The sequence below is a fragment of the Vigna unguiculata genome, chromosome 2, assembly GCF_004118075.2.
Source record: "Vigna unguiculata cultivar IT97K-499-35 chromosome 2, ASM411807v1, whole genome shotgun sequence".
Taxonomy (NCBI): Eukaryota; Viridiplantae; Streptophyta; class Magnoliopsida; order Fabales; family Fabaceae; genus Vigna; species Vigna unguiculata.
Window position 1 is genome coordinate 32,465,115 of NC_040280.1, and position 25,036 is coordinate 32,490,150.

A 25,036-nucleotide genomic window follows, 5' to 3' on the forward strand; every position below is an offset into this window, starting at 1 on the left:
AAAAGGATAAAAAAAATAGACTGTGAAACAAAGATCAAAAAACAAATAAGTTGAAGAATGATGTCTCCTGAATCAAGATCAATATCGTATTATGATTTATGGTGTTTGTTACATTTATAATTCTCCTATTACGATGTTTCTATAAATTTAAGTTTTTCTTTTCAAATTAGTATAAATTATAATTATGATTTTAAAAATTTTTGTATGAAATTAGTATGGACCTTGATCATATTTTTTCCCAAATTAATATAATGGTTTAATTATGTCTTTGGTCTCCATTTTGGAGTCAATCTCAAAATGATACCCAAATTTTTAAAAGTCTCTAATTGATTATTTTTTGTTAAAATGTCTCACGTTTGCCCTTTCTGTTAAGTCAAGGTCGACGCCGTTAGAAAGAGTGTCACTGTCAGTTCTTCGACTTTTTGAATTTTTGTTATAATTTTTTTTTTTAATTTTAAATTTTTTTTAATTTTAAAAAAAATCAAAAAAATTGACACGTGTCAAGCTGTCATCGTGCCACGTGGTTGTGACAAAGTGATGTGGTAGTGACAATGACACATGTCAGTATTATGCCAGGTGTCATTCTTTTAGTCTCAATTTGATCCCTTTATTTTAATTTGTTTCAATTTAGTCCCAATTTTTGTAAAAATGAACAATTTTGTCCCTCTCCAAATTGAAACAAAAATTAATTTTATATAAATGTTATACAAATATTTTTATGAAATTTGATATTTTTATTCAAATTGATGTTTTTATTATATATTTGTAACATAGCTAAGTTTATTTAAAATTGTGTTTCACATTCAACTTACTTAAAATTGTTTTCAAATTTTAAATTTATATGTGTTTTATTGTTACATGAACTAGTTAATTTATGATTTTTTTTCTATTAACATTATTTTTTATTAACAACTTTAAAACAATTTAAAATAAAGTTCAATGTAAAATATTAATTAAATGAACTTAAGTTGGTTAAAAATATTTACTTGAAATATCAATTTTGATGGAAATATTTGTGTACATTTATATAGAAATTAAATTTGATTTCAATTTGGAGAGGGACAAAATTGTTAATTTTTACAAAAATTGGGACTAAATTGAGACAAATTAAAATAAAGGGACCAAATTGAGACTAAGAAAATGACACCTGGCATAATACTAACACGTGTCACTGTTACTGTCACATCATTATGTCACTGCCACATGGCACGATGACAGCTTGACATGTGGCAATTTTTTTGATTTTTTTAAAAAAATTCAAAAAATCGAGGAACTGACACGTGATACTCCCTCTGTAACGGCGTCAACCTTGACTTAAGAGAAAGGGCAAACGTGAGGCATTTTAACAAAAAAAGATGACCAATTTAAGATTTTAAAAATTTAGATAACATTTTAAGATTTTGACTCCAAAATGACATAATTAAACCTAATATAATTCTAAATTGTGAGATATAAATATTTTGTTGTTTTGTTCCATACAGGAAAATTTGATTGATGTGTCTTGGACTACATTTATTTCGTATAATAATTTTTTTAACTAAAAATAATAATTTATATATAAAAAAATTAATTTGACATTGACAATTTTTTTTCTTTCAAATTCTATCACTGATCATGTGTTAACATAAGTAGATAAGGTTGCATGAGAGTAGTGAACAATATTGATATAGCATTTCATGAATAGTAGTTGTTTGTATTTTTATAGTTGTGTTTTTATATTCCTCTTCATGTTGTAAAAGTTTTTAAAAGACAATATTTAAAAATTAGTAAACTATAAATAAAATGTATATATTTATGTATTTATTTATACTGAGGCTAAATTGGTTGATTAAAATAATCATATGTATATATTTTTAATATTTAAGGATCAAAGTGCAGGAAAATTTAAAAGAATTTAATTTCATAACAAAACTTAAAGAATAAAATATATTTAACTTTTGTTTAATTTGTATGATCCTATTTCTTAATAACTTTTGTCGTATTGCCGCATAGAGGAAAGAACCATGGTGTTGGACGTGCATAAAAATTTGAGAAAAGATAAGAAAAACAAAAGCAACTACCTTATCCTATTCCAATTTATTTGATTACTTGATCCCACACATGACTCTTTCTATAGGCGGTGATGTTGCTCACCGAATAAAATACATTTATTTAATTATATTTATTTTACTTTCTAACTTAAAATTCTAACACACAATATTATATTATTATAATAGATCGTAAAATATAAATGAAAGAAAAAGGTAAGTATAATAAAACAAATATAATTAAATTGAGTTATTAAATGAATGTACTTTTTATCTTGTGAGTATCAAAATAAATTCATTCCACCTCCTACCTCTCCTTTTTATAACCCTTTCACATTTTAATCATAACTTCAATCCCTCCAAATGAGTGTTAATTACATGAGAAACGAATAATATTTTAAAAATAAATCATATGATATAATTATTTTAAAATAAATGGTAATATAGTTATTTAGAATTAAATAATAATTAAATGAGTTAAATATGATTTTGGTCTCTTAATTTTCAGTAGATTTTATAATTAGTTTATTTCAAAACTTTGAATCAATCTAGTCTTTCATTTTTCGAAATATGTAAATTTAATCATTTTAATCAAATTTTGTTAAGTTTATTTGATAAGTGACGCGTATTTGACTTAACATTAAAACAAAATATGTCAAATATGATAAACAACTTACATACAATCCTAAAATACATATCAAACATAAAATAAATTTAATAAAATTTGATTAAAATAAATTAGTTCAAAATTTTAAAATATACTAATTTTAAAATTCATAGAAAATTAAGAAACGAAAGATATATTTAAATTATATAATTACTGGAAAAACAATAGTACTTTAGAGTGAACTGTAACTAAAAAATGAGTTATGGTGATATTACTCTTCGAATCACGTCACGACTCATAAATAAGTCTGGTAGATGGATCTTTCAATCAGCGAATCCAAAAGAAAGAGAGAGATGGAAGGAAGTATCCGCTGTTCTGCCAACTATGTTCCGCTCACTCCGATCACCTTCTTGGAACGCGCCGCCGTCGTTTACCGGCACAGACTTTCCGTCGTCTTCGGTGACGTTACCTACACGTGGCAACAGACGCACCAGCGTTGCGTCAAACTCGCTTCTTCCATTTCTCAGCTCGGTGTTGGTCTTGCTCCCCGCGATGTGGTTTGTTTCTTTCGCTCCCAACCATTTTCCTCAATTTCACCGTTTACATCGATTGGATAAAAAGTCAAACTTTTTTATTTTTTGTTATGTTTGGTTTGATTCGTTTGTTTTTAGTGGATCGTGTTGCATATCGAACTAATTTTGATTGTTTTGAGCTTGATCAGGTTGCTGTATTGGCCCCTAATGTTCCAGCTATGTATGAACTACATTTTGCTGTTCCCATGTCAGGGGCTGTTCTCTGCACCCTAAATACACGTCACGATTCTGCAATGGTTTCACTGTTGCTCAAACATTCTGAGGCTAAACTCATTTTCGTTGATTATCAATTACTCGATATTGCTCGAGGGGCACTTCAAATTCTTTCAAAAACCACCACTAACCTTCCCCAATTGGTCTTGATTTTGGAGTGTGGTGACCGATCACCTCCCCATGCTAGCAACAATTTGATATACGAGGATCTTGTAGAAAGAGGGGACCTTGGATTCGAGGTGAGGAGGCCAAAAGATGAATGGGATCCAATCTCACTCAATTACACTTCTGGGACTACATCCAAACCTAAGGGTGTGATCTATAGTCACAGAGGTGCCTATCTTAATTCTCTGGCTACTGTTCTGCTCAACGAGATGAAGTCTATGCCGGTGTATCTGTGGTGTGTTCCCATGTTTCATTGCAATGGTTGGTGCCTCCCTTGGGGAATTGCTGTTCAAGGTGGCACAAATGTCTGCCAAAGAAATGTGACTGCTGAAGGGATATTTGGCAATGTTTTTAGGCACAAGGTTACACACATGGCAGGTGCACCCACAGTTTTAAACATGATAATCAATTCACCACCTGAAGTGCGGAAGCCACTTCCTGGGAAGGTTGAAGTGATGACAGGTGCTGCACCCCCTCCGCCGGATGTGATCTTTCGGATGGAAGAGCTAGGATTTGTTGTGACTCATTCCTATGGTTTGACAGAAACTTATGGTCCATCGACAATTTGTACGTGGAAACCAGAATGGAACAATCTGTCTCGAGTTGCACAAGCAAAACTCAAAGCCCGACAAGGAGTGGCTCATGTTGGATTGGAGGATCTAGATGTTAAAGATCCCCAAACAATGAAGAGTGTGCCAGCTGATGCAAAAACCATCGGTGAGGTGATGTTCAGAGGCAACACTATCATGAATGGGTATCTGAAAGATTTGGAAGCAACACAAGAAGCATTTAAAGGTGGATGGTTTCGGAGTGGTGATTTGGGAGTGAAGCACCCTGATGGATACATTGAACTTAAGGATCGGTCAAAGGATATCATCATCTCTGGGGGAGAAAATATTAGCACAATTGAGTTAGAAGGAGTGATTTTCAGTCATCCAGCAGTTCTTGAAGCAGCTGTTGTTGGGAGACCTGATGAGTATTGGGGAGAGACACCTTGTGCATTTGTGAAACTCAAGGAGGGTTGCACTGCTACAGCAGAGGAGATAATCCAGTTTTGTCGGAATCGTTTGCCTCATTATATGGCTCCTCGAACTGTGGTGTTTGCTGATCTGCCAAAGACATCAACTGGGAAAACACAGAAATTTGTTCTGAGGGAGAAGGCAAGGGCCTTGGGAAGCTTGACTAAGAACACTAGCCGTTTATAAAGCATGATGATTCTGAAACTTGAATGTGATGTCTCTTAATTCTTGTTCTTTCAGGTTGTGATGTTTATTTATACATAAAATAAAATCTGTCTATTTGTGTGATTTATGTACAGTTGTTCAATGCTGCAACAAAGATAAGATACTTATGACAAGTCCAATGAACCACCTATCTTTCCTCAGTCAGAATATAGGTTTTAAGGTACTAAACCATATTAACATATTAAATGTATATTGTGTTTTTATTTATGTTTTTATCTGTAGGTGTGATTAAGAGATTATTGTCTTATTATTTGTAGTTTGTAATAACTTTTTAAATAAAGATTATTAAAATTCATTTTCTATCAATAATAGAGTAAGTTAGACGATTTTTTTTTATTGCATGACATCACATCTACCTTTTGCACAAGAACAAAACACTTATTTCTATCTCTGTTCTTAAGGAAAAAAAAAAAAACTTTAGAAGTTATGAATATAGCAATGAGATTGGAGTTCGAAACTGACCCGTCCCTTGTAAGCTCTGCATCGCTAGGTGAGACATGCCCTGGGCTCGAAGTGATTCTCATTTTTAGTTACCAATAATTGACCACTTTAAATTTAGATTTTTTTTTTAAATTATAGAATTAAAGAAAGAAAATTTATACTTGCAATCAATTCACTATTGTAAAAATTAATATTAATGCTGGCAGTTAATAAAACGAACTTGTATTTTGTTTTAAAAAATGTATATAAAACTCAATCAATTTTTAGTCTTTTACGATTGTCCTGTTCCTCACTTGCAAAAGCTTACTCGTGCAGGTGATGCTAACTCGCTTTTTTACAAGGTCAAAACTGAAGTATAAATTTAGAGAATTGTTTTTTCCGCTGATCTGCTGATTTCAAAATTCCAAAATATTATGAGCGTACTCTGACTTTTAGTGGGAGTATTTGATTTCGCTGTGCATACATGACGCGTAGCGATTCTGTCTCCGTGCTCCGTAGTTGTCTACAGTTGGTTGCTACTTTTGTGTGCCCACCAGCTATTCGACAAAAATGCCAACTAATCAAGGTAACTCTTCACTCCTTAAATACTTACATAACCAGTTTTCTCTTTTTCATAATCAGTTTGAACCATTACTTTTAACTTTTACACAAAACGTGATTTCCACCTGTTTAGTTTAATTTATATAATTTATAGGTTGAAAAATTACTGGTAACAGGAGACACTGAATGGTAATTATTCATTCTTATGAAGAAATATTTTCCGCAATGCTGAACTGTGTCTGTGGTTAAAAAACAAAAGGTAAACGCATTCAAGTCTTGATGCGTTTTCCAGGGATTATAGCAATTTGCACAAATGCAAATGTGTGTGAAAGTGTCAAGTTGACCAATTTCATTTTTCTTTGGTTTTTGAGTGGATAACCTTCCTTTTCTGGCCTTTTTAGTTTCTTTTTTCTTTGCTTCAAAAAGAAAGCTAAAATTACATCAGCTGATGTAAACACGAGGAAATGCTAAGAGAAATTACTTTTCTTTTGATTTGTGAGTTTAACTATCTAGACTATTCACATCAAAGTCAAAAACCATCACTGTAGCTCAAACCTTGACCACTTGAACATTTCTTCTTCGTCTTCTCTTTCGTTACTGACGGCTAGGGAAAAGTTTCTGCTTCATTTCTGCACCTAAAGATAGTCTTCAATGGAAATGTTCAAGCCATTCCTATCTGTACAATCTTCACCATTTCCTTTCCATGTCCCAGAATCACCACCCTCCAAACCATCCCACCAAAACTCATCACAATGATCACCACCTGCTCCAATCTCCTCCATTTTCTTCTCACTCTCCTGATTTTGTGCCACCCCACTTGAACTTCCGCCGGCGGCAATGTTTCTGGCGTCAACATCCATGCCAACGTCGGAAGCCACCTTCTGAACAGACCTCGGAGACATGTCCCTCAGCTGACCACTGTAAGAACACAAGGTTTCTGGCAAGTTCAGTTTCTCCAACGAAGAAGGCCTTCTGAGACAGTACACGGCGACGTCGTGAGCAACCGCCGCCGCCTCCGGCGTGATGTAGGTCCCCAGCCAGAGCCGCTCCTGGGTTCCCGGAACTCGAATCTCCGACACCCACTTGCCCCATTTGCGACGGCGAACACCCTTAAACTTGTTGTCCCTACTTGGACTGGTTGCATGCAGCGCTGAACTTTTACTCATTTGGGTATAACTGAGATTATGGTATCTGTATTATTGAGGTTGTTGAATCTGTGAGAGAAGAGATGGAAGATGGTGTGGTTTATATAAGGTTGAAGAATTTAAGAGTCAGAGAGATTGAAAGAGGCAACACAGTAGTAAGAGGACGGTGGAAGCATCGAAAGTCAAAATTTTCCAAGGTCAAAGTAAAACCAAAGAGCAGAAGCAAAGCAAATGCATATACTTAATTAAAGTCAACCAACTTGGAGGGACAAAGGAATACTAACAACACCGTATATATATATATAACAAAATATATGTCTTAATAATTACATTTTGACAATTTATTTTATAAGTTAAAGTGTTATCTTCTAATTAATTTAAAAATTAAAAAAAATAAAAAGTGGAATAATTAAGAAAACATTGTCAAAATTTAAATGTTAATTATTTTTTCATGTAGATACCAATAGAAATTCTTATAACTCATACAATTAAGATTTTTTTTTATTAAATACACTATGATCAATGAAAAAATGATAACTTTACTTTCTTAGTTATCATGAAAAATGATCAAATCCCTGTGGGAAAGTATCGTTTATAAAATTTTTATCACAATTTTCGTAATTTTATTAAGAAAATTAATTTTTGTTGACTTGTTAATAAATTTTATTTGAACTCGTTATCAATGTTTTTGTATTCGAAATGAGTCTTCCACTTGTTGGGAATACGGTGACACGTGAATTGATTAACTTTGCTCAGTTTTTTTCTTTGGAAGCCCACGCGCATCTCCGAGGGATGAGAATGCACACAACTACTTGGAGCCAGAAGTGTGCGCGTGAATGAGTGGGTGTGATGCTTAGCGCGTGGAGAGTAACAAGCGACGTCACGAGATAGAGTTTGGCGTAATGTCGTGTTGGACCCTTCTTTAGACCTCTTCTTCTTAAGGTATGTAGAATAAGCACGTGCCGACTTCATAATATTTAATAATAGAGATATGTTCAATGTGAACAAAATAATGTCTAACCTTGTCAAGTCACTTTATTATTAGTCACTATTTGACAAAATATAATTTTAAAAATACTTGAAAATTTATTTTTTACCAGAAAAAATTGTTTATATTATCTGTTTTATTCGATGTGTGTAACTTTTAACTAATCTTAAATTCCTAAAATATTTTTAACCGTACACGTTTTTTATATTATTTAAAAAATCATGTTTTAATTCTTTCAAATATGATTTTGATAAAATATGTATCGGTAAGGTTTTTTCTTCAAATGCACTCAATAAAGTGGTGTATCTTAGTAAAACCCTAAGACTTTAAAATTGTGTTAATCATCACAATTTCTTAAGAAAAACCGTGTTGAAAAACACTTTTTTTTTTTAATTCATACTTAGATAACTGTATATTTATTGTTAAAACTACCCATTTTAATAATTAAAAAAAAAAACTGCACGAATTTTGTGCTTTTACAAAAAGAAAAACACGATTTACATAACTGTGATTCAATGGTGGAAAGAAAAAGAAGAATTTTCATGCCAAATGCAAGTTATACATGTCCACATGTGCTATGTCATTTTGTATACAACCTATATTCCAAGAACCGATGCAAAAGTTTGGACAGAAATGTTTCATTTGTTTTACAAGGATAGTAATACCATGTTCGCTTTCTTCATTAAATAAAAGTTGCGAGAGTTAAGAAAATGATGGTGATAGATGGTGTGTGTATGATGAGAACAAGAAGTTGAAGAAAATTAGGTTTGCAAGTAGAGCCACTTGTGTTAACAAAATAGTACAAAAATGATTTGGGATCCATTCATTCAATAAAGAACAAATATACAACAATGATATTTTGACTACTAAATTTTGAGAATTTTCTTTTATAACATGATGTGTTATCTTTTAAGTAGTTTTTGAATATTAAAAATATAAAATAATAAAAAATCACTTAGAAGATAACATCTAAGGTTGTAAGAAAAAGTTTTCAAATATTAAAAAATCATTTTTCATTTAAAAGCCTAAGTAGGAATTCAAAGTGGACATTGAAAAGTGAAAATTTGTTCTTTTCTGTTTACACCATGACATTAATGATGTTTCATTAACAACCCAGAATCGTATTGGAAACAACAGACAACCAGAGTTCATTGCGTGTTGTCTTAAACTCAATAAAAATTTGTAAAAGAGTATCTTAAAAAGTCAACCTTAATCTATATACTTAATTAATGGTTGAAGAGAATCCCTGGAACTAGAGGCATTTGTGTGAAGAGAATATTGGTTGAAGAGTTCAACCTGGGTTCCAAAATTTAATGAGAACCACATCTAACAACAAATATCTAATGCAGTAGACGCAAAAAAGTGTAAATTTATCCTTTCGTGGGTTGATTCCAATCAGCAACTTGTGTACATTTTGACAACAAAATAATTCTCCTTTCGTGGCTTAAAAAAGATTTCATAAAAATATCACCTTTCCACTTGTTGGATCAAGAAATTTAGCAATTGGTGAAGTACTTTGTTAGACAATTAAATTGTCTAATAAAACTAATTAAATTGCGTAATACATTATGTACTAATTTATTAACGATTTTGTTTTTTCTAAACGATTATTATTCCTTTACCTTAAATTCAATTAAGACTGTTCTATGTTGTGTATAGACAATGCACAGTATTGATAAAACATTGTCACCATATCTTCAATATATTTTCCCATTTGAAAAATTTGTAAAGAAAATACTGAAAGTGAAAAAGGTTGTTGGTGAATAAAAACCATAAGTTCCAAAGCTTACACAGTTGGGTCAAAACACATGAATGGGTTGAGTTATATTTTCTATACCACAAACCAAACAAGAACTTGATGATGATCAACTATCCCCAAATGCAGGGAGAAGACAACATTAAAAATGTCACTGTGAATTATGACCTTTAAAAATGTGTATGGTATACAGAGAGTAACATCAAAAACACGAAACAAAAGGTTGTACATTTACCAAGATCTAAACTCACGATATACAACACTAGATACAGAACTTACAAAATGGAAATGTGAATACTAACAGGACATATTACCCTGCTGAGGATCAGATGAATATTTTGGTAGCTGATATAACACAGATGATGTCTAATTGAAAGCATTAGAGACAGAGTATAAGAAGTCCAAGAAACCTGTTCCCTTTAAAAGACCCTTACCTGTTAAGAGCTCAAAATCCAACAACAGGAGGAAACCAATAACTGCTGCTCTCCCATTTATTATTTCATTCTTCCCAGTAAAACCAAATCCCTCTTGATCCTCATCAACAACCATTCTAACCTAATCATGTCATACAAAACTAGTGAAATAAGTCAAAAGGGCAGCTATGTAATGTAATAGCATAGGTTCAGATTGATTATCAGTTTGTTATAGTTGTTACCTCTTCAACATTGACATCAGTTGCAGTTACACCAGGTTGAGCCTTCCCACTAAAGACAATTTCTGCAGAAGCATCGGTTTTTCCACCTCTCAGGCTGATGTAGATATTTTGTTCATCTGTTTTCACAGGATAGGTAAAGAGTTTCCTCAAAGCGGGTGTGAGAACTCTCAGAACAGGATTTTTTGGATACCATTCTTTGACATCTCCTGTTCGAAGATCAAATGTGCTATCAGTTGAAGGGCAAACTATGCATCCATCCTGCATAATAATTGTAACACATTCATCATAGGATTTTCAAATATGCTAAATCATTAAACTTTTAACTCAATAGCCACTGCTTCAGCATAATGCTAAAAGTGATTTTTTATTTGAAAAATAAGAGAAAGAAAAAAAAAACACAACACACTGGAAACACAAAGAACTGTCTCACAATCTCATGTTTCATTTTACGATCATGCTACCAGGGCAGGGAATTGGTATCCCAATTTACAAGTAGCAAGTAGTGTAGGTTATAAAAGGTTAAACTATTCATTTGGTCCCTATGATTGCCATCATTTTAAGCTTTAGTTCCTGTATGAGGAAACTATAATTTTTACTCTCTGAACAATTATTTTTAGCGGGGAATTTTAGCATGAGTTTTTTCGATGTTACAGGGGAAATCGGGACTTAACTTCTATGAAGCCTGGTTACACAGATACGATAAGATACAAATATGGGGACAAATAAATTTTTTCAAATTTAAGACACAATACATCATGAATATGTGAACCAAAATATATAAAATAGATGCAAAATATTGATAAAGAGATGTTGACCTTTCACGTTAATTCATAACTATGATGATCACAATTTACAAAAAGAAATATGTGATCATAAAAAAATACAGTTTTTGTTTATATTAATCAACTATATCAATATAAATATTCATGGTAAAACTGAAAACAAGTATTGCTCTATATAATGTTAGGTTTACAGAGGAGGTTTTACTGGAAAGATATAACATCAATGAGACCTGAACCCAACCACATAAGACATTGACACTACTCTCAACCTAAAATCTTAAGACGATGGATTTATGGGCCTTGATCCTTAGATGATGCTCAACTTTCTCATTTTTACTCAATGTGGGACTTAGACTCACACTTAGATTCCTAATATATAATACCTTACCATTCAAGAGCATTGCTACATTACCATCTAACGCTAATTTTTCCTTCACGTTAGAGCATCTACAATGCAAGGGTTTTTTTCTAAGAAATTCTCAAGCAATCTTATTTTACTTTAAGTGGATCCGACCATCTCACATCACTTTTAAATAACTTTTACAAGTTTTACTCCAATGGTGAGACCTCATAACATCCACACTTATTAATTTTTTATTCCCACTTCAACTTTATACAACTTAAAAAATTAATTTACTTATTCTAGTTAAATATTAATTTAATGTTGGTTTGAAGTCACGTTCACGTTGGTATTAGTTTTTTTTTTTAACTCTTAAAAAACCCAGGTCTTAATTTTAAGCCCTGTACCATACCACATCAACGTTATACACTAAGAGCTTCTTATAAGATCTAGGTTTTAAATTTACGAGTCTTGCATTATAGATGCCTTGTTATCATCCAGAACTAAAAAAAAAACACAACTTCTAAGTTTAGTTCATCAACCAATTTAAGAAGCTCAAACCTTCATATCTCCACTAATGTTCCAAAACCTTGTCTCTCATTATTTATACAAAAATCGAAGCTTGCAGTGTCCACAAATCTAATATTCAGCCCTTTTTGAATCCATTTTGGATCTCTTCAAAGAATGAATGAAAGAGTATGTACTCCAATTTCTCTCGTGACCTACGTACGAATATGATTGTCTCATATACTATTCAAAAGTATTCAAACCATACCTTAGGAAAAAAAAAATGGAAACCTATTTGGAACTATTTGAGGAGAATCGGTATTAGAAATGGATACTACATTTCAAATTTTGAAGAATTCGGACTTCATATATTGACTTTCATTCACGTGCAAGGACTAAAACTTATAATTTTGTCATATAAAGACTAAAACTTAAATTTTTCTAGAAATATAACTAAAACAACTTAATATGGGGGGTAACTATAATAAGGACCAAGTCAATAGTTTATAACCTTGAATATGTTACATGTAAAATAGAATCTTTATTTTTTAGGGTTAATTGGTGAGTGATGCTGATTATATTTTTCCTCTTTCCCAGGAAATTTGCATAAATTAGGAAGTGAAAGTGACCTGGGTGAGCTTGGCATTGAGCAAGCCTTCAGTGTAGGCGCCTTCAGCAGGGGACCTATTCTCAATGGCAAAAACTTGATCTTTGTACCACAGCAGCAGTATGGTCTCGCCGTCCTGAAGGATCACGCGCCGCTCCCCCCTTGGCAGCGCCGCCAGTGGAACAACCGGAACCCAGTTGTCACCGGACGCCGATGACTCTTCTGCGACAGAAACTTGGGCGGCTTTACATGTGAGTGAGGGAGCGCAAGAAGGGTAACTGTAACTGTAACTGTAACCGTAACGGCGACAGATCAGAGAGTGGCGGTGGCAGAGAAGCGGCGGTTTGGGAGGGGCGGGGAGACGGAGAATGGGGGTTTTGGAGCATGAAAGGGGGAAAGGGTTTACAGCCATGGATTTTGGGTTTGGAGAGAGAAAGTGAAATGTGTTGCAGCGTCATCGTTGCATTTGCATGTGTGGATAAGAGAGGATAATGAGGTGAGTTTATTAGCCACATCTCTTTTCTCTCAACGAACTGCACCATAACTCTCTCTCCTACAACAATGATATAATTAGAATAAATATTTCAAATTTAAAAATAGCAACAAAAGTTTATCTTCTTAAATAGCTTTAATCAATCACATTAGTGTCTTTTTTTTTGGTGTGTGGATTCAATTCAACAAGATCAAAAGAAAATTTAAAAGGAAAAACTCACAAGACATAAGCTAATACAATAAGTGACTAATAACTAATTTGAGAAGAGAAACTTTCATAAATCACAAGATTATTCTCTGGGTAACAATTAATTTTAACTTGCCACCCAAGGACAAAATATATTTTAATGCTTAATCAGTCTCCACCAAAATGTTAAAAGTGCTAGAAATAATTTGTATCGGTTTGTGTAAGTTTATTGTGAGAGTTTATTTAAGAGGATATCGGAAAAATTCGGATCGTAAACAAATGTTCATGTGTAAGATTAGAATAAGATTTTAATTCAAAATTTTAAAATAATTGATTTATGGAAATTTCATTTATATACTAATTATCTTAATTATTTCTAATTAATATAAAACTTTATTAAACAAATTAACTATATTTTTTTAAAATTTATTAAAATAAACTCTATACTTTTATAAAGTCTCATCGAGATACACTAGGTTTGATGATCAACCGTAGCAGAAGAACACAAGAGTATATATATTTATGGACCAATGATAAATTTAAATCCATAAACAACTTTTTAAAAAGATAATGTTATTTTGATATTCAACAAATTTTCACACACACTTTGTATTCACTTTTTTACTCTTTAATCTATTTTTTATAAATACAAAAGTTTAGATTTTTAATAATGTTTTATTTCTAAAAGTGGATTGTAGTAGTATTAAAAAAATTCTCGTAAGGGCAATAGTTAAGATAAGAAGTTGGTAGGTACTTCAGTGATAAACTTGTTTTCTATTTTCAACAAGGCTTAAGACAAGAACGTAGGGTTGAATATTTTAAAGGAAAAAATTTATTTAACACCGATAACTACAATTTGACAACTTACTTGAAGATAAAACAATCATAATAAAAATGAACTTGTGTAAACAAATTTGGATATCAAAATATTATCGTCCTACTTCAAATGACGAATATGGCAAACGTATGTTTATTATGTTAACGTGATTTCAGAGTCCAGAAAAAGCAAAGTGGTCCTGAAATTGAGATTGATATAACAGATATTTTGGTTTATGATCGGTGGTTGATGATGATCACTTCCTACAGCTACACCACACAATTAGATATTGATGCAGAGCCCTCATTTTAATCAAAGAAAAATGTGCAAGATATTTTCTTCCCTAATTAAATACTTTTGGCCATTTGAGAGAGAAACAAACCAAGAAACAATATAGAATCATTTATATCCGAGGAAACAACCACTAAATATTTCTGGCTAATAATAGCAGTAAGGAAAAAAGATTGTCATGTATTTTTTTTTTCCTTTAATACCAAAAAAAATAAAAAGTATGGTAAAGTATACGGACACATCACTAAATGTTTGAATCATGGTGACAAAAATTATTGTGGTTATGAAAAATCTTTTGTTTGAAGAGACATTTTGCTAAATTATTGGTGGATAAGTTTGTGTTCTGAATTAGTCTTTCTCAAAAACAATGATAGGCAATTAAGCATCAATAAGAAATAGAAATTGGATGGTAACACTATAATTAACCTAACGTCATGCATGTCCATTATTTTGATGGTATGAAAGACACACGCCACATGCATTGATGTGTGCCTATAAATACGTGGAGGAGATGTTGATTTTTTTTGTAAGAAGAGCATAACTTTGTTTGTGAATTTATGATCTCTTCTTCCACCAACTTAAAAAAAAATATATTGTTCATGAATTTGTTATTGCATGGTGCACACGAATAATAAGATAGAAAGGAAAGGTGAAGTTGTTCTCTGGTTGAAGAGTGAAAGAATAAAGATGGACAGCCTAGAAGAGAGTGTGTTTATGTTCAATGATGAAGAGTATTATTCCAATGAATCAGAGCTGCATGAAGATCTATGGTGCCAAGACAACACCCATTCCGATGGCTCACCAGATAACACTTTGTATTGGGAATCTCAGGTCTCACTGCTTCAGGTACAAATACTCTTCCTTTTTCGTTTGATTTTCGTGTTCTTAGATAGGATATCTTTAAAATATATAATGGAACAATAAATTCAACATGTAAGATGAGATTTTTAAATTTGCGTGTGAACTTTGAACAGTGAATATTGATAAAATGATTTGTTGTTGTTCAGGAAACATTGGAGCGTTACCATGTAAGTGGGTCAAAATTGAGACGAGAGGTTGGTCGAATCATAGAAGAGGTGAAGGGTTCGGATTTCTGCGGCTGCTTGAAGGCAAACCCTATGGATTGCACGAGCTGTCTGAGAAGACAAGTTGTGACGGAGCTCCGAGACAGAGGATTCAGTACAAAGCTTTGCATTTCAAAATGGGGAACGACGAAAAAGTATCCAGGAGGTTGTCACGAATATATTGAAGTGATTGCAAAGACATCAACAAGGAAGAAGCAGATTCATATACTGATAGAATTGGAATTGAGAGAGCAGTTTCAGATTGCAAAAGCGGGTGAAAATTACCAGCATCTGGTGTCGTGTTTGCCTGAGTTTTATATTGGAAAAGCGGAGAACTTATGTGCGATTGTTCGAGTAATGTGCAATGCTGCAAAGAAATCAATGAAGGAGAAGAAAATGCATGTGGGTCCGTGGAGGAAGAGTAGTTTCATGCAAATGAAGTGGTCTGGGTTCAATCAAACAACATCCTTTGAAACACATACCACATATACCCCTCAACATTCAACTCGATCTTACCTCACCATTGCAGCAGCTCCTACACCTGTGGTAGTCACCTGAGTTAATTAGTAGTAGGAGGAGCAATGTGTCATTAGATCATTCCCATTTCAGTGTCCTTTACTTTAGGTCCGAGATTATGATGTAACATAATCGCCTAGCCGTAGACTATTATAATATCATATATTCTCACTGTCCTCCTGTTCTTTCATAAATACAGTTGAGGAGAAGTGTTTATTCCGCAACTCATTGGAATATATTCATCACTAATCTGAGTTTTAATTTACTTTTTGTAAATTTTATTCAATTTCAATCACATTTTTAAAATCTGTGATAATGTTAACGTGTCTAAAAATCACAATATTATTATTCCAAAATAAACTATAAAGTGTGGTCCATCTAAGAAAACGATCCACCTATAAATAGATACATTTAATATTAAGGCAATATAATCTTTTTTTAAATCATGTGTAACACGATAAGTTTCAGTGACGTATAAAGAAATCTTGTAATGCTTAGGAGTGGAGGCAACCAACCTTCTCTTGTCCATAAGTGTTTTTCAATACTCTTCAAATGATAATAAAATTTCCTGTAATCAGTTTAACATTTCTAAATAAAATCACGAGAATAATATACATTGCTGTCATCAAATAATAAATTATGAATAGTGATATCGTAGACAGGTGAAAAAGCTTTCTTGAAAATCTTAACAGGGATTGAGCGAGTGTAATGCTATTTCTGGCATCAGACAACCATTAATTAAACTTTAAAATAAAAAGACCAAAATTTAAAAGTACTATCACGGCAATCATTAGAATCTGATTGAAATACATTTTCGAAGTACCGACTGAATATACATCCTCTTGATCCAGCAGTGGAAGACAAGTAAATCTACACTCATTTTTCTTCTTAACCTATAATTCTACGCTCATCTTCGAAAGTGGATATTTACAACTGAAGGCTGCAAGAACAAAGTCTGCTGAACGGAGAGGGCAAGGGGCAAAATTGGATGAAAAAGGAACGAAGAGATCTTTTTTGCACGACCGTCCATACTACCAGCTTCAGGACCTAATTAATGAAGATCGTTGAGTTCATGTTCAGAAAGCAGGTGAAAGTTGAGTGTAAAACTTGTTGATTTCACTCTATCACGCATACTCCATATGAGAAAACCCACATCCTATCCCTTAATTTACTTTCGAAAGTGAGGGAACCTTGTCAATTTTAAGTTTAGAAAGCAATAAAATCTTGAACAAGAGAAAAAGCGCACCTGGTTTGATCTTAAATTTGAGAGAACCTGGACGCCTCCTTGAAATGAACTTGATTGGATGGTCAGTTGACTGCCTATGTCGATCAGTTGCAGATATCAGCTGCAATGACGGGCAAGAATTAAAAATACACAAGTGAAAAAACATAAATTGTGTGGACTATAAAGGAGAGATAAAAATTAATTAAACAACGGAATTTTCTCATCTATTATTTAGCAAATCTTGCAGATAGTTGCGTATGTGCGTATGCTTAATGCGTGTATACAAGCAACCTCCTATTTCATGTCAATTTTTCTTCCCCCCAAATCCCCTTTCTCACACATAAATTAACCATAGAAAATCATTCTTGAAAAACAAAAGTAATTCAGAGTAAAATCTTGCACCTTCGGTCACCCCTCCTTTTTCAATAAAATTGCAATCTCTACATCAGTAATCAGCCGCTAAATCCATATTCAAATAACAGTATCACTTTTAAGATACTAGGTGGCAATATCAGTGTTGCAAGGGTTGGCGACATCTCACCAAAACAAACTAAGCTTCAAATTTCTTTCCACACATCTAAAAGCCTTAACATTGAAAAAATGGGCATTCAACATGATACCTTACCAAACAGGATAAAAAGAAAGGCCCTAATCAATAAGTCCAACTGATGTTATAGCCTTTATCCAAAGGAGGACCTCAATGTGATCCCCCATTCCAACAAAATTATTATTTGATAATGGTCATCTAACAGCTGGAAATCCACTTTCACAAGCATATACCCAACTTTGTCCCAAATATATAAAATTTAATTAAAAATAATTTTGGTCACTGGATGGAAAATAGAAACATCTATAGTAAACCTTGTCATCAAACCGGAAAAGAGATTGATCGAAGTATGGAGAAGGACTCTGAGACTGACAGCTGAAAGGCAAAGAGGCAAGCATCTTCTTCACAAACTGCAAAACAACACACACACACATATTCAGAGCTCATTAGCATTCCTTTATCCGGGAAGGGAGAGCAGAGGGGATACATACAACCAACAAAACCTCACTACCTGTGAAGGGTTGCTTGCCTTATCTTTTATGCTCCGTAGCTGTTCCCGTGCATGGATATTGTTTGAATGAGATGATATGAAATTCATATACATTAAATTTCTTGATGTTGCATGAAAGTGGTCACAGAACTGCTCAAACAACAGATAAAGCTCATCTGCAGAATTCTGATAAAATTTAAAACCGAGTCACTAAAAACTCCAACAGACCAACACATAGAACCCAAGAAAAAAATAGAAGAAAAAAACAAACGTACCTGATAAAATGATACGATTTCAGTTGTATCCATGTTATATACAGCAACAAATGCAGGGTGGTGATCAGCATTTCGTGACACCTGAGGCTTGAAAGCATGAAAGATTAACACATTTGTCATATTACTTCGATGGAGCTTAATGATTCAACTTGAATCTCCAGGTTGAAAATTTCTGGAATGTTTAATCAGATACACCTAAACATGAGCCCTGACCCATTTTTTACTATCTGTACCACATTTGTAACATACAAAAATTCATTCTTGGAGACACTTAAACTGTAAAACGTTATAAAGTCAGTCCCTAACATGGTATGATTGCATGAGATCTCCATTACCTAGTGATAAAGAATTCCATCCTTGTTAACCAAGTCTGATAACTAAATTAAACTTTAATAGGCTGGTGAAACTATGTTTTGAGGGGGCAAGTTAAAAGAAAATTACCATTTTTGTTATCAGTGTCAAGATTTAAGCATTAATCCTTGACACATACTTTTTAACAAGATAGGTTGACCTTTACTCTACTTCAAGTAGGACGGCTGCATATGCAAGCTAAAGGAAACAACAAATGCCATATCCTTTTGATTTCATATTTGGGCTTTGGTTACTCCTCAGATTCTTAGAAGTAATTTGCTTTCTACTCAGGGAGTCTGTGAATGGTACAATAAGAATAAGGATTGCAAAGGAAAAGGCACAAAGAGAACTCACCCCTCCATCTACACTACCAAACTTGATTAGCAAATGGTGTCGGTCCAAGAATTGTACCTGCCCACGAGTTAAACAGATGTAAAGTTACATTCCTTAGTCAAATGTTCTCGAGATGATAAAGCTGTGTCAAAGTCCCTACCTTCCAGATAATCAAATCAACATAATCTTGAAAGTGGAAGTAAAACTTCTTCCTAAGCCCTTGAATCCTCTGGTAGATGGGAGGGAAATAAAAAAAATTAATTTCTAAATTATAAACAAAATTGGAAAGATACGAAGATCAAGTCATATATACACAACAGCAGCCACTGCTGCAATATGCATGCCTGGCATTTAACATTTTAGAATATTTTCTTATCCATATGCATACTCATGCTTGAAATTGTCCTAATAGTGATGGGATATGTGGAAATGCAGACAACGAAAAATTAGAGAGAAGGAATAGTGAAAGTGTTTACAGTCCAGGAATCATTAAGCATACAAGTGGTTAATAAAGTCAATAGGTTATCATTCAGTAACCACTCTTGGAACATGATTAACTGGTTGTCTGGTTAATTGTTCTTGAAATGAAAATAATTTTACCAACAATCCTTCATTGTAATTTCTCCTTTTAAAATTAATGCAAAAAGTGTGTGTATGTGTAATAATGACTGTGTCGGACAACAATTAAACAAGTGCCATGCATTCCTATTCCCACACATTTATATTCATGCGAAGACACAGAAATAGGGATGTAGAGCAACAAACAATGTTCAAATGTAAGTGACACTATATAAGATGTGAGATCTTAAAATGATTTGATATGAAGACCAAAAGGAAAGAAATTTCAGTATAAGATGGGGAGGGAGAAAACCTTCCAATATAAGCTATGAAAATTAAAGAAGGAGAATATTGTACAGCAATAAAAAGAAAATTTTGAAGACCAACCGATGTTTCATCTCTTTCTTCATTCCATAGTCCCTGGAATATGAATGAAAGCAACCGCTGTTTTATTCCACTCAGGAAAGAATTCTCTGGATTAGTCTGGCCTTGATGCATGTGATTTTCAATGTGGTTCCCAGGAAACTGGTGCTGTTTAATTTTGTCAGAAAATGCCATGCCCTGTCAGAATGATTGGTGATTGGCCTATATTTTTGTGAGTTTAGCTCTTTACATATGCCACAAAACCATCAGAATTATCAATATTGAGCTTGAATGGCTTCATAATTGATAAAGGATGATTGGGATGCAGTGACAATTAAAGATGACCACAAAATTATTAACTTGAACCACTGAAGCACAATTGAAAAACATTCCCAAGATGTTACCCATCCCAGTGATTTGAAAAAAAATCAACTGTAAAAGTATTAAAGGAAAGCCCAATGTACACGGACAAGAGTTCTCACCCAGAGCTGTGTCTAGGGAGGGTAAAAGTAGACAACCTTAACCCTACAAGCAGATATGTTGCTTCTAGGATTTGACCCCATGACCTCTAAGTAATAAGCCAGCATCCTTGTTGTCACGCCAAGTCATGCCAATGAATTGTATAAGTTTAAGTATCCTTAAAATAACTATTTTAGTTCAAGGGAGGACCCACTATTGAAGCGTAAGGGTGGCTAATGAAAGCCCCAAGAGGGAGAGGGTAAGGGAACAGAAAATGAGGTGGATTGAACTGTGAAGTTTGAACCCATGCACCCTTGTTGGATGTCCCAGTTCCACTAAATGTTACAATTTTTTTTTTCTCAAAATCCATGACGATCTATGTAATGGTCTGCTAAACAAAACGCATTAAAATAAAGTAAATGCCAAAAGCTTACTGACCTGAGCATTGGAATTGAGAAAAAGCTCATCATCTTCACGGCAGAATTCCCCAATAGCCCGTACATCAACAAGGTTACCAGCATCTCTAATCTGAAGAACATGTATAGTTTGATAGCGAAGTGATACAATTGCCAAAAGGTCATCATACAAGAAGACACCGGTATTATGGGTTAAATTAACAAAGTCGTTACAGAAGACCTTCTTGTCCAAGATCTCTCCATCTTCCAGTCTATTTCAACAGGTGAGAAATCAGGGAAACATATAAACCCAGAATGATCAGAGTATGATTGGTCTTGTTATTTTGAAGATAAAAAAAAATGAATATAAAGAATGATGAATAAGCACCTCAAGAGGTGGAAAGTTATCTTTTCAATTGAAGGAACACCATGGACAGCTCCTCCAACAGCAGGTGCATCATGAATTTGGGCCGTTGAAGTAGCAAACAGTCCAAATTGCTGGCTCTCCAAGTAAAGAAAGAAATCTTTACATATAAGCTCATTGCAAGAAGCAAGTGGTACACAATACAGTTGGGTGAAAAAACTGTCAAATCTTTTAGCTCTAGATGGCAAATCATGTTTATCACAATCTTCATCTTTGCATGAAAACGAAAGCCATCTAGGCCTATAAATGATCAGCTCCTGATAATTTCTGCTGAAACTTATAAGGTACTGTCCATCATCAGTGAATTTACGAAACGAGTGGTCTGGGCACTCAACCTCATAAATAGTGTAACTTGGCACCAAATTTTCATAGAAACACCGAGCATGGTGAACCTGCAAGAATTAAATTACACCTGCAAAAATTAAATTCGATTCAGGTTCCTTCAACAGAGGAACAAGACAACAAATTCATAAATTTCGCACTAGCATGTCCATCTGATAAAGTGAAAGCAAATTTTCCAAAATTGGCACATCATATGTATCTTTTACATTTGAAGCTTCCACTTTAAAAACATCAGGTTATACTTGACACTGCTTAACACAACTAGAATCAAATAAATTGTCCAACCTCTATAAATACAAAAAATGTAACAAAGCAAAACCTTGTTTGTGTTCCCTCACTCATGTTTTTGATAGTTCACCGGGGATGTCCACATTTCCTACAATTACAACTTACAACCCAATCATTGTACAATTTCTTCTTAACACTCCCTACCCCAAAAAAAGGAACTACAAGGAAATATCCCTGTTTCTGAAGTACTTAAAAAACTAATGTCGCTCAGCATGATAAACAAAAAAGTGGCTAAAAGAAGACAACACATGTAATAATTATCAGAAAAGACAACAATAAATACTATTGGTAGTGAGAAGAAATTACACTAGTGCCAGGAGGAGGAGTGCAAATTTGACGATTAAAAACCCTAGCCACAATATTGCTGCTTCTGTACATTAAAGCGTGTCCACAAACCGAAAAGGTTCACCCTGGAAACGAAGAAACGAATTCTTCATTGTCAGAAAAGTTATCTCTACAAAATTAATACTTCTAATACTATTTTCATAAAAGTTTTACTAAGAATAAATGGTTATGGCCGTCATATTCAAATCAAAATTAATTAACTTATATATCTGCAAATGCTTGATTAAGAAATGACAAAAATGACGAGTACGCAAGTACATAATATGAGGGGAGAGTAAAAAATATTCAGGAATTAAAAAATGAGGACCGAAATAAGATTGAAAAATAATATACAAACACTTGCAAACTTCTTGGAAAACACGTACAAAAGAAGAAATAGGAAGATAAAATCAGTCAAACTTCTACAATTAGTTGTAATCAAGTCATGCACTTCAACTTTTGAAAAATGAGCTCATTTCAAATTATGACAAGGCTATGATTTATACACGTGTTTGTTGAGAAGCTCGTCTAAAATTGGAACTGAGAAAAGCAGGAATAGAAAAGGCCAATCTAAGTCATATACAGTGTGCGAAACATGTGCTAGGAGTGCTAAAAATTATACAGGCTATAGTTTAGGGTTGAGGAACCTCAAACCGAATCCTAGAGTGTGTTGCAATCACAACTATAATTCTTTCGCTAAAAATAAATTGACGCTATCATCACCTAAATCGTAACATCAGCACACACTATTTAGTTTCAACCTCAGGTAGATCTTAACGAAATGAAACCTAGCTGTAGTTAAGAATTCAGATTCAACAGTCAACCCGTCTTAGTTCAAAAGTCGGTATTATCGTGATACAATTACATTTTCACACATTCAACAAAGAAGTTGAACGGATAAAGCGAGTTAAATCAGCGTTCGGAAAATTGAACCTAAAGCAATAATCGGAAAAAGAGAGAATTAGAGATTGCGCGCTGAGAAGAAAGAGCTTACCGGTGGCCACAGTGAGAAGCGCCGTTGACGGAAGAAAGGAGAGCAGAGTAGAATCGAGAGAGAGAATGAGGGAAATTTGCTTTGTGTTGTGTTGTGTTGTTTTTGAGGGGTTGGGGTTGGGTTTGGGTAAATAAAAAGTGAGTTTGGAGATGCCACGTCACATGCATGCCTTCATCTCTATTTATTTCCCTTCGCAACTTGCAAAAATGGATTAAGCACCACAACTATCCTTTCATTCCTTTCCTTTTTTCCTTTTCTTTCTCTGTTTTTTAGGATAAGGTGCACCACAAAATTATATCATGGGAATAATAATAATAATAGTAATTTTATTTGATAGAAAGGGAATATCATATAATGATAACAATAAAAAAAATTTATTAAATCTGGATCGACATTTTTATTTTTATTTCTGTTTATCACAAAATCATAGTAAGAAGTCAAATGCAATTATGGATCAGCCATAACTAATATTCAGAAAGGATTTTTATGAAAAAAAAAAATGTAGTGTGATAAGGAGTATTTCAAGGTATTTAGCAAGGATCCTTTTAACATGCATGCATCTATTTTATGAATATTTATACATATTATATAGAACCTTTTTCATTTTAGACTATTATTGTATTTAGTAATTGTCATGTTAAAAGAATACAAAATATCATTACACAATTTGTTAAAATTAAATCAAAGGATTGAGATTATTTTTGTCTGACGGTATACAATTATTTTTTTAGTAAATCTATCGTTAAAAAAATATAAAATCATTAGTTTCGATGATAAAAATCCTGTAGTTAGCCTTTTAAAAAAAATGTATTTTTAACAAATTTCAACCAATAATAAAGAATACATTACAAACAAGTGTATTAGATAATATCATGTTATTGGCATTGTCATTATATATAAAAATAATAATTAAAAGTGCTAACATCATTAATTGGCTGAAGGCATGAAAATTATAGTTTTCATATTGGAAAATGATTTGCACCACAGTAGAAATGGTGCTATTATTGATAGTACATAGAATGTGGCCTAGTGTTGACCTCCATGAATCGCATGATCAGTGAAAGTAGCATACAAGACGAAACTGACAATCATGGCACTGGATTTTATAAATGAGTCCTGCTTTGATAATTCAAGTGTCCTTGGATAGAAATATGAAAGTTAACCAACATAGGCAGAAGACTCAAATTTATTATTTTAAGATTTTAAATTAAAAATAGTATTAATTTTTTTATATGAGTTGGACTTAAATTTCATTGGTGTTGTATCTCTTTAATAAAGATATTTCAGAAGATCCAATAAAATTACACAGACTTTGAAAAAGCTAGTGATTTACAAATTTAAATTTTTGACTGAGTCTTTTCTTACTGTTCTTTGGTATAAAATTAGACACTCCCATGAGTGATGGGCATTGAATATTTTTGTTGATTAAGTCTAAGAATAAAAAGTCAAGTGATGTCTAAGTCTAAGGGTAAAGAAACACATTTTTCCTCCAGGCGAAACGAGGCATGGCGTGGAGGGTGACATAAAAATGAAGAAAGTCAAGAAACTATAACTCTGAGATTTTGGTTGGGAAGTTTAGGGCAATTATGATAGGAGATAGCAAAGCGTTGTTTAATTCAAATTATGAGAGGACTTGTTTATCAACGATTTGGAGCACACTCACTGTGGTGATAGGTGGCGTGGCATGGGAA

General features: G+C 33.2%; 5 protein-coding genes across 13 annotated transcripts; 2 read left to right on the forward strand and 3 right to left on the reverse strand.

Annotated features, from left to right (window-relative positions):
* Window positions 1-2,919: 2,919 nt before the first annotated feature.
* LOC114174317 (probable acyl-activating enzyme 1, peroxisomal) lies at window positions 2,920-12,751 on the forward strand. Of its 5 annotated transcripts, none has more exons than XM_028059148.1 (6): window positions 2,920-3,191; window positions 3,356-4,835; window positions 4,924-5,009; window positions 5,606-5,855; window positions 7,732-7,917; window positions 12,601-12,751. In XM_028059148.1, exons 1-2 carry the CDS (start codon window positions 2,949-2,951, stop codon window positions 4,808-4,810), a joined length of 1,698 nt encoding a protein of 565 aa, XP_027914949.1. In that variant the 5' UTR covers window positions 2,920-2,948; the 3' UTR covers window positions 4,811-4,835; window positions 4,924-5,009; window positions 5,606-5,855; window positions 7,732-7,917; window positions 12,601-12,751. The 5 variants fall into 5 exon arrangements, with proteins under 5 accessions (XP_027914949.1, XP_027914946.1, XP_027914947.1 ...); XM_028059145.1 differs by having other exon boundaries at window positions 7,748-7,917; XM_028059146.1 differs by lacking the exon at window positions 12,601-12,751 and adding an exon at window positions 10,503-10,702.
* LOC114174319 (ethylene-responsive transcription factor ERF020-like) lies at window positions 5,862-7,049 on the reverse strand. Its single transcript, XM_028059151.1, has one exon. It carries the CDS (start codon window positions 6,994-6,996, stop codon window positions 6,466-6,468), a length of 531 nt encoding a protein of 176 aa, XP_027914952.1. The 5' UTR covers window positions 6,997-7,049; the 3' UTR covers window positions 5,862-6,465.
* Window positions 9,855-13,124, reverse strand: LOC114174318. The gene is given in 4 exon segments (XM_028059150.1): window positions 9,855-10,252; window positions 10,254-10,274; window positions 10,375-10,632; window positions 12,633-13,124. Coding segments are annotated over 4 exon segments (708 nt in total). The 5' UTR covers window positions 13,023-13,124; the 3' UTR covers window positions 9,855-10,213.
* Window positions 13,125-14,913: 1,789 nt separating this feature from the next.
* LOC114173460 lies at window positions 14,914-16,253 on the forward strand. The gene is made up of 2 exons (XM_028057889.1): window positions 14,914-15,243; window positions 15,405-16,253. The coding sequence occupies exons 1-2, from the start codon at window positions 15,013-15,015 to the stop codon at window positions 16,017-16,019; spliced, it is 846 nt and encodes a 281-aa protein (XP_027913690.1). The 5' UTR covers window positions 14,914-15,012; the 3' UTR covers window positions 16,020-16,253.
* Window positions 16,254-16,632: 379 nt separating this feature from the next.
* Window positions 16,633-23,501, reverse strand: LOC114173459 (light-mediated development protein DET1). Of its 5 annotated transcripts, none has more exons than XM_028057888.1 (13): window positions 23,346-23,501; window positions 22,334-22,437; window positions 21,362-21,789; window positions 21,215-21,245; window positions 21,017-21,106; window positions 20,144-20,287; window positions 19,359-19,427; window positions 19,220-19,276; window positions 18,515-18,601; window positions 18,261-18,425; window positions 18,064-18,159; window positions 17,224-17,323; window positions 16,633-17,024 (listed from the first exon to the last, which is right to left on the reverse strand). In XM_028057888.1, exons 2-13 carry the CDS (start codon window positions 22,403-22,405, stop codon window positions 16,885-16,887), a joined length of 1,479 nt encoding a protein of 492 aa, XP_027913689.1. In that variant the 5' UTR covers window positions 22,406-22,437; window positions 23,346-23,501; the 3' UTR covers window positions 16,633-16,884. The 5 variants fall into 5 exon arrangements, with proteins under 5 accessions (XP_027913689.1, XP_027913688.1, XP_027913687.1 ...); XM_028057887.1 differs by having other exon boundaries at window positions 20,144-20,317; XM_028057886.1 differs by having other exon boundaries at window positions 21,017-21,245.
* Between the last annotated feature and the right edge of the window lie 1,535 nt (window positions 23,502-25,036).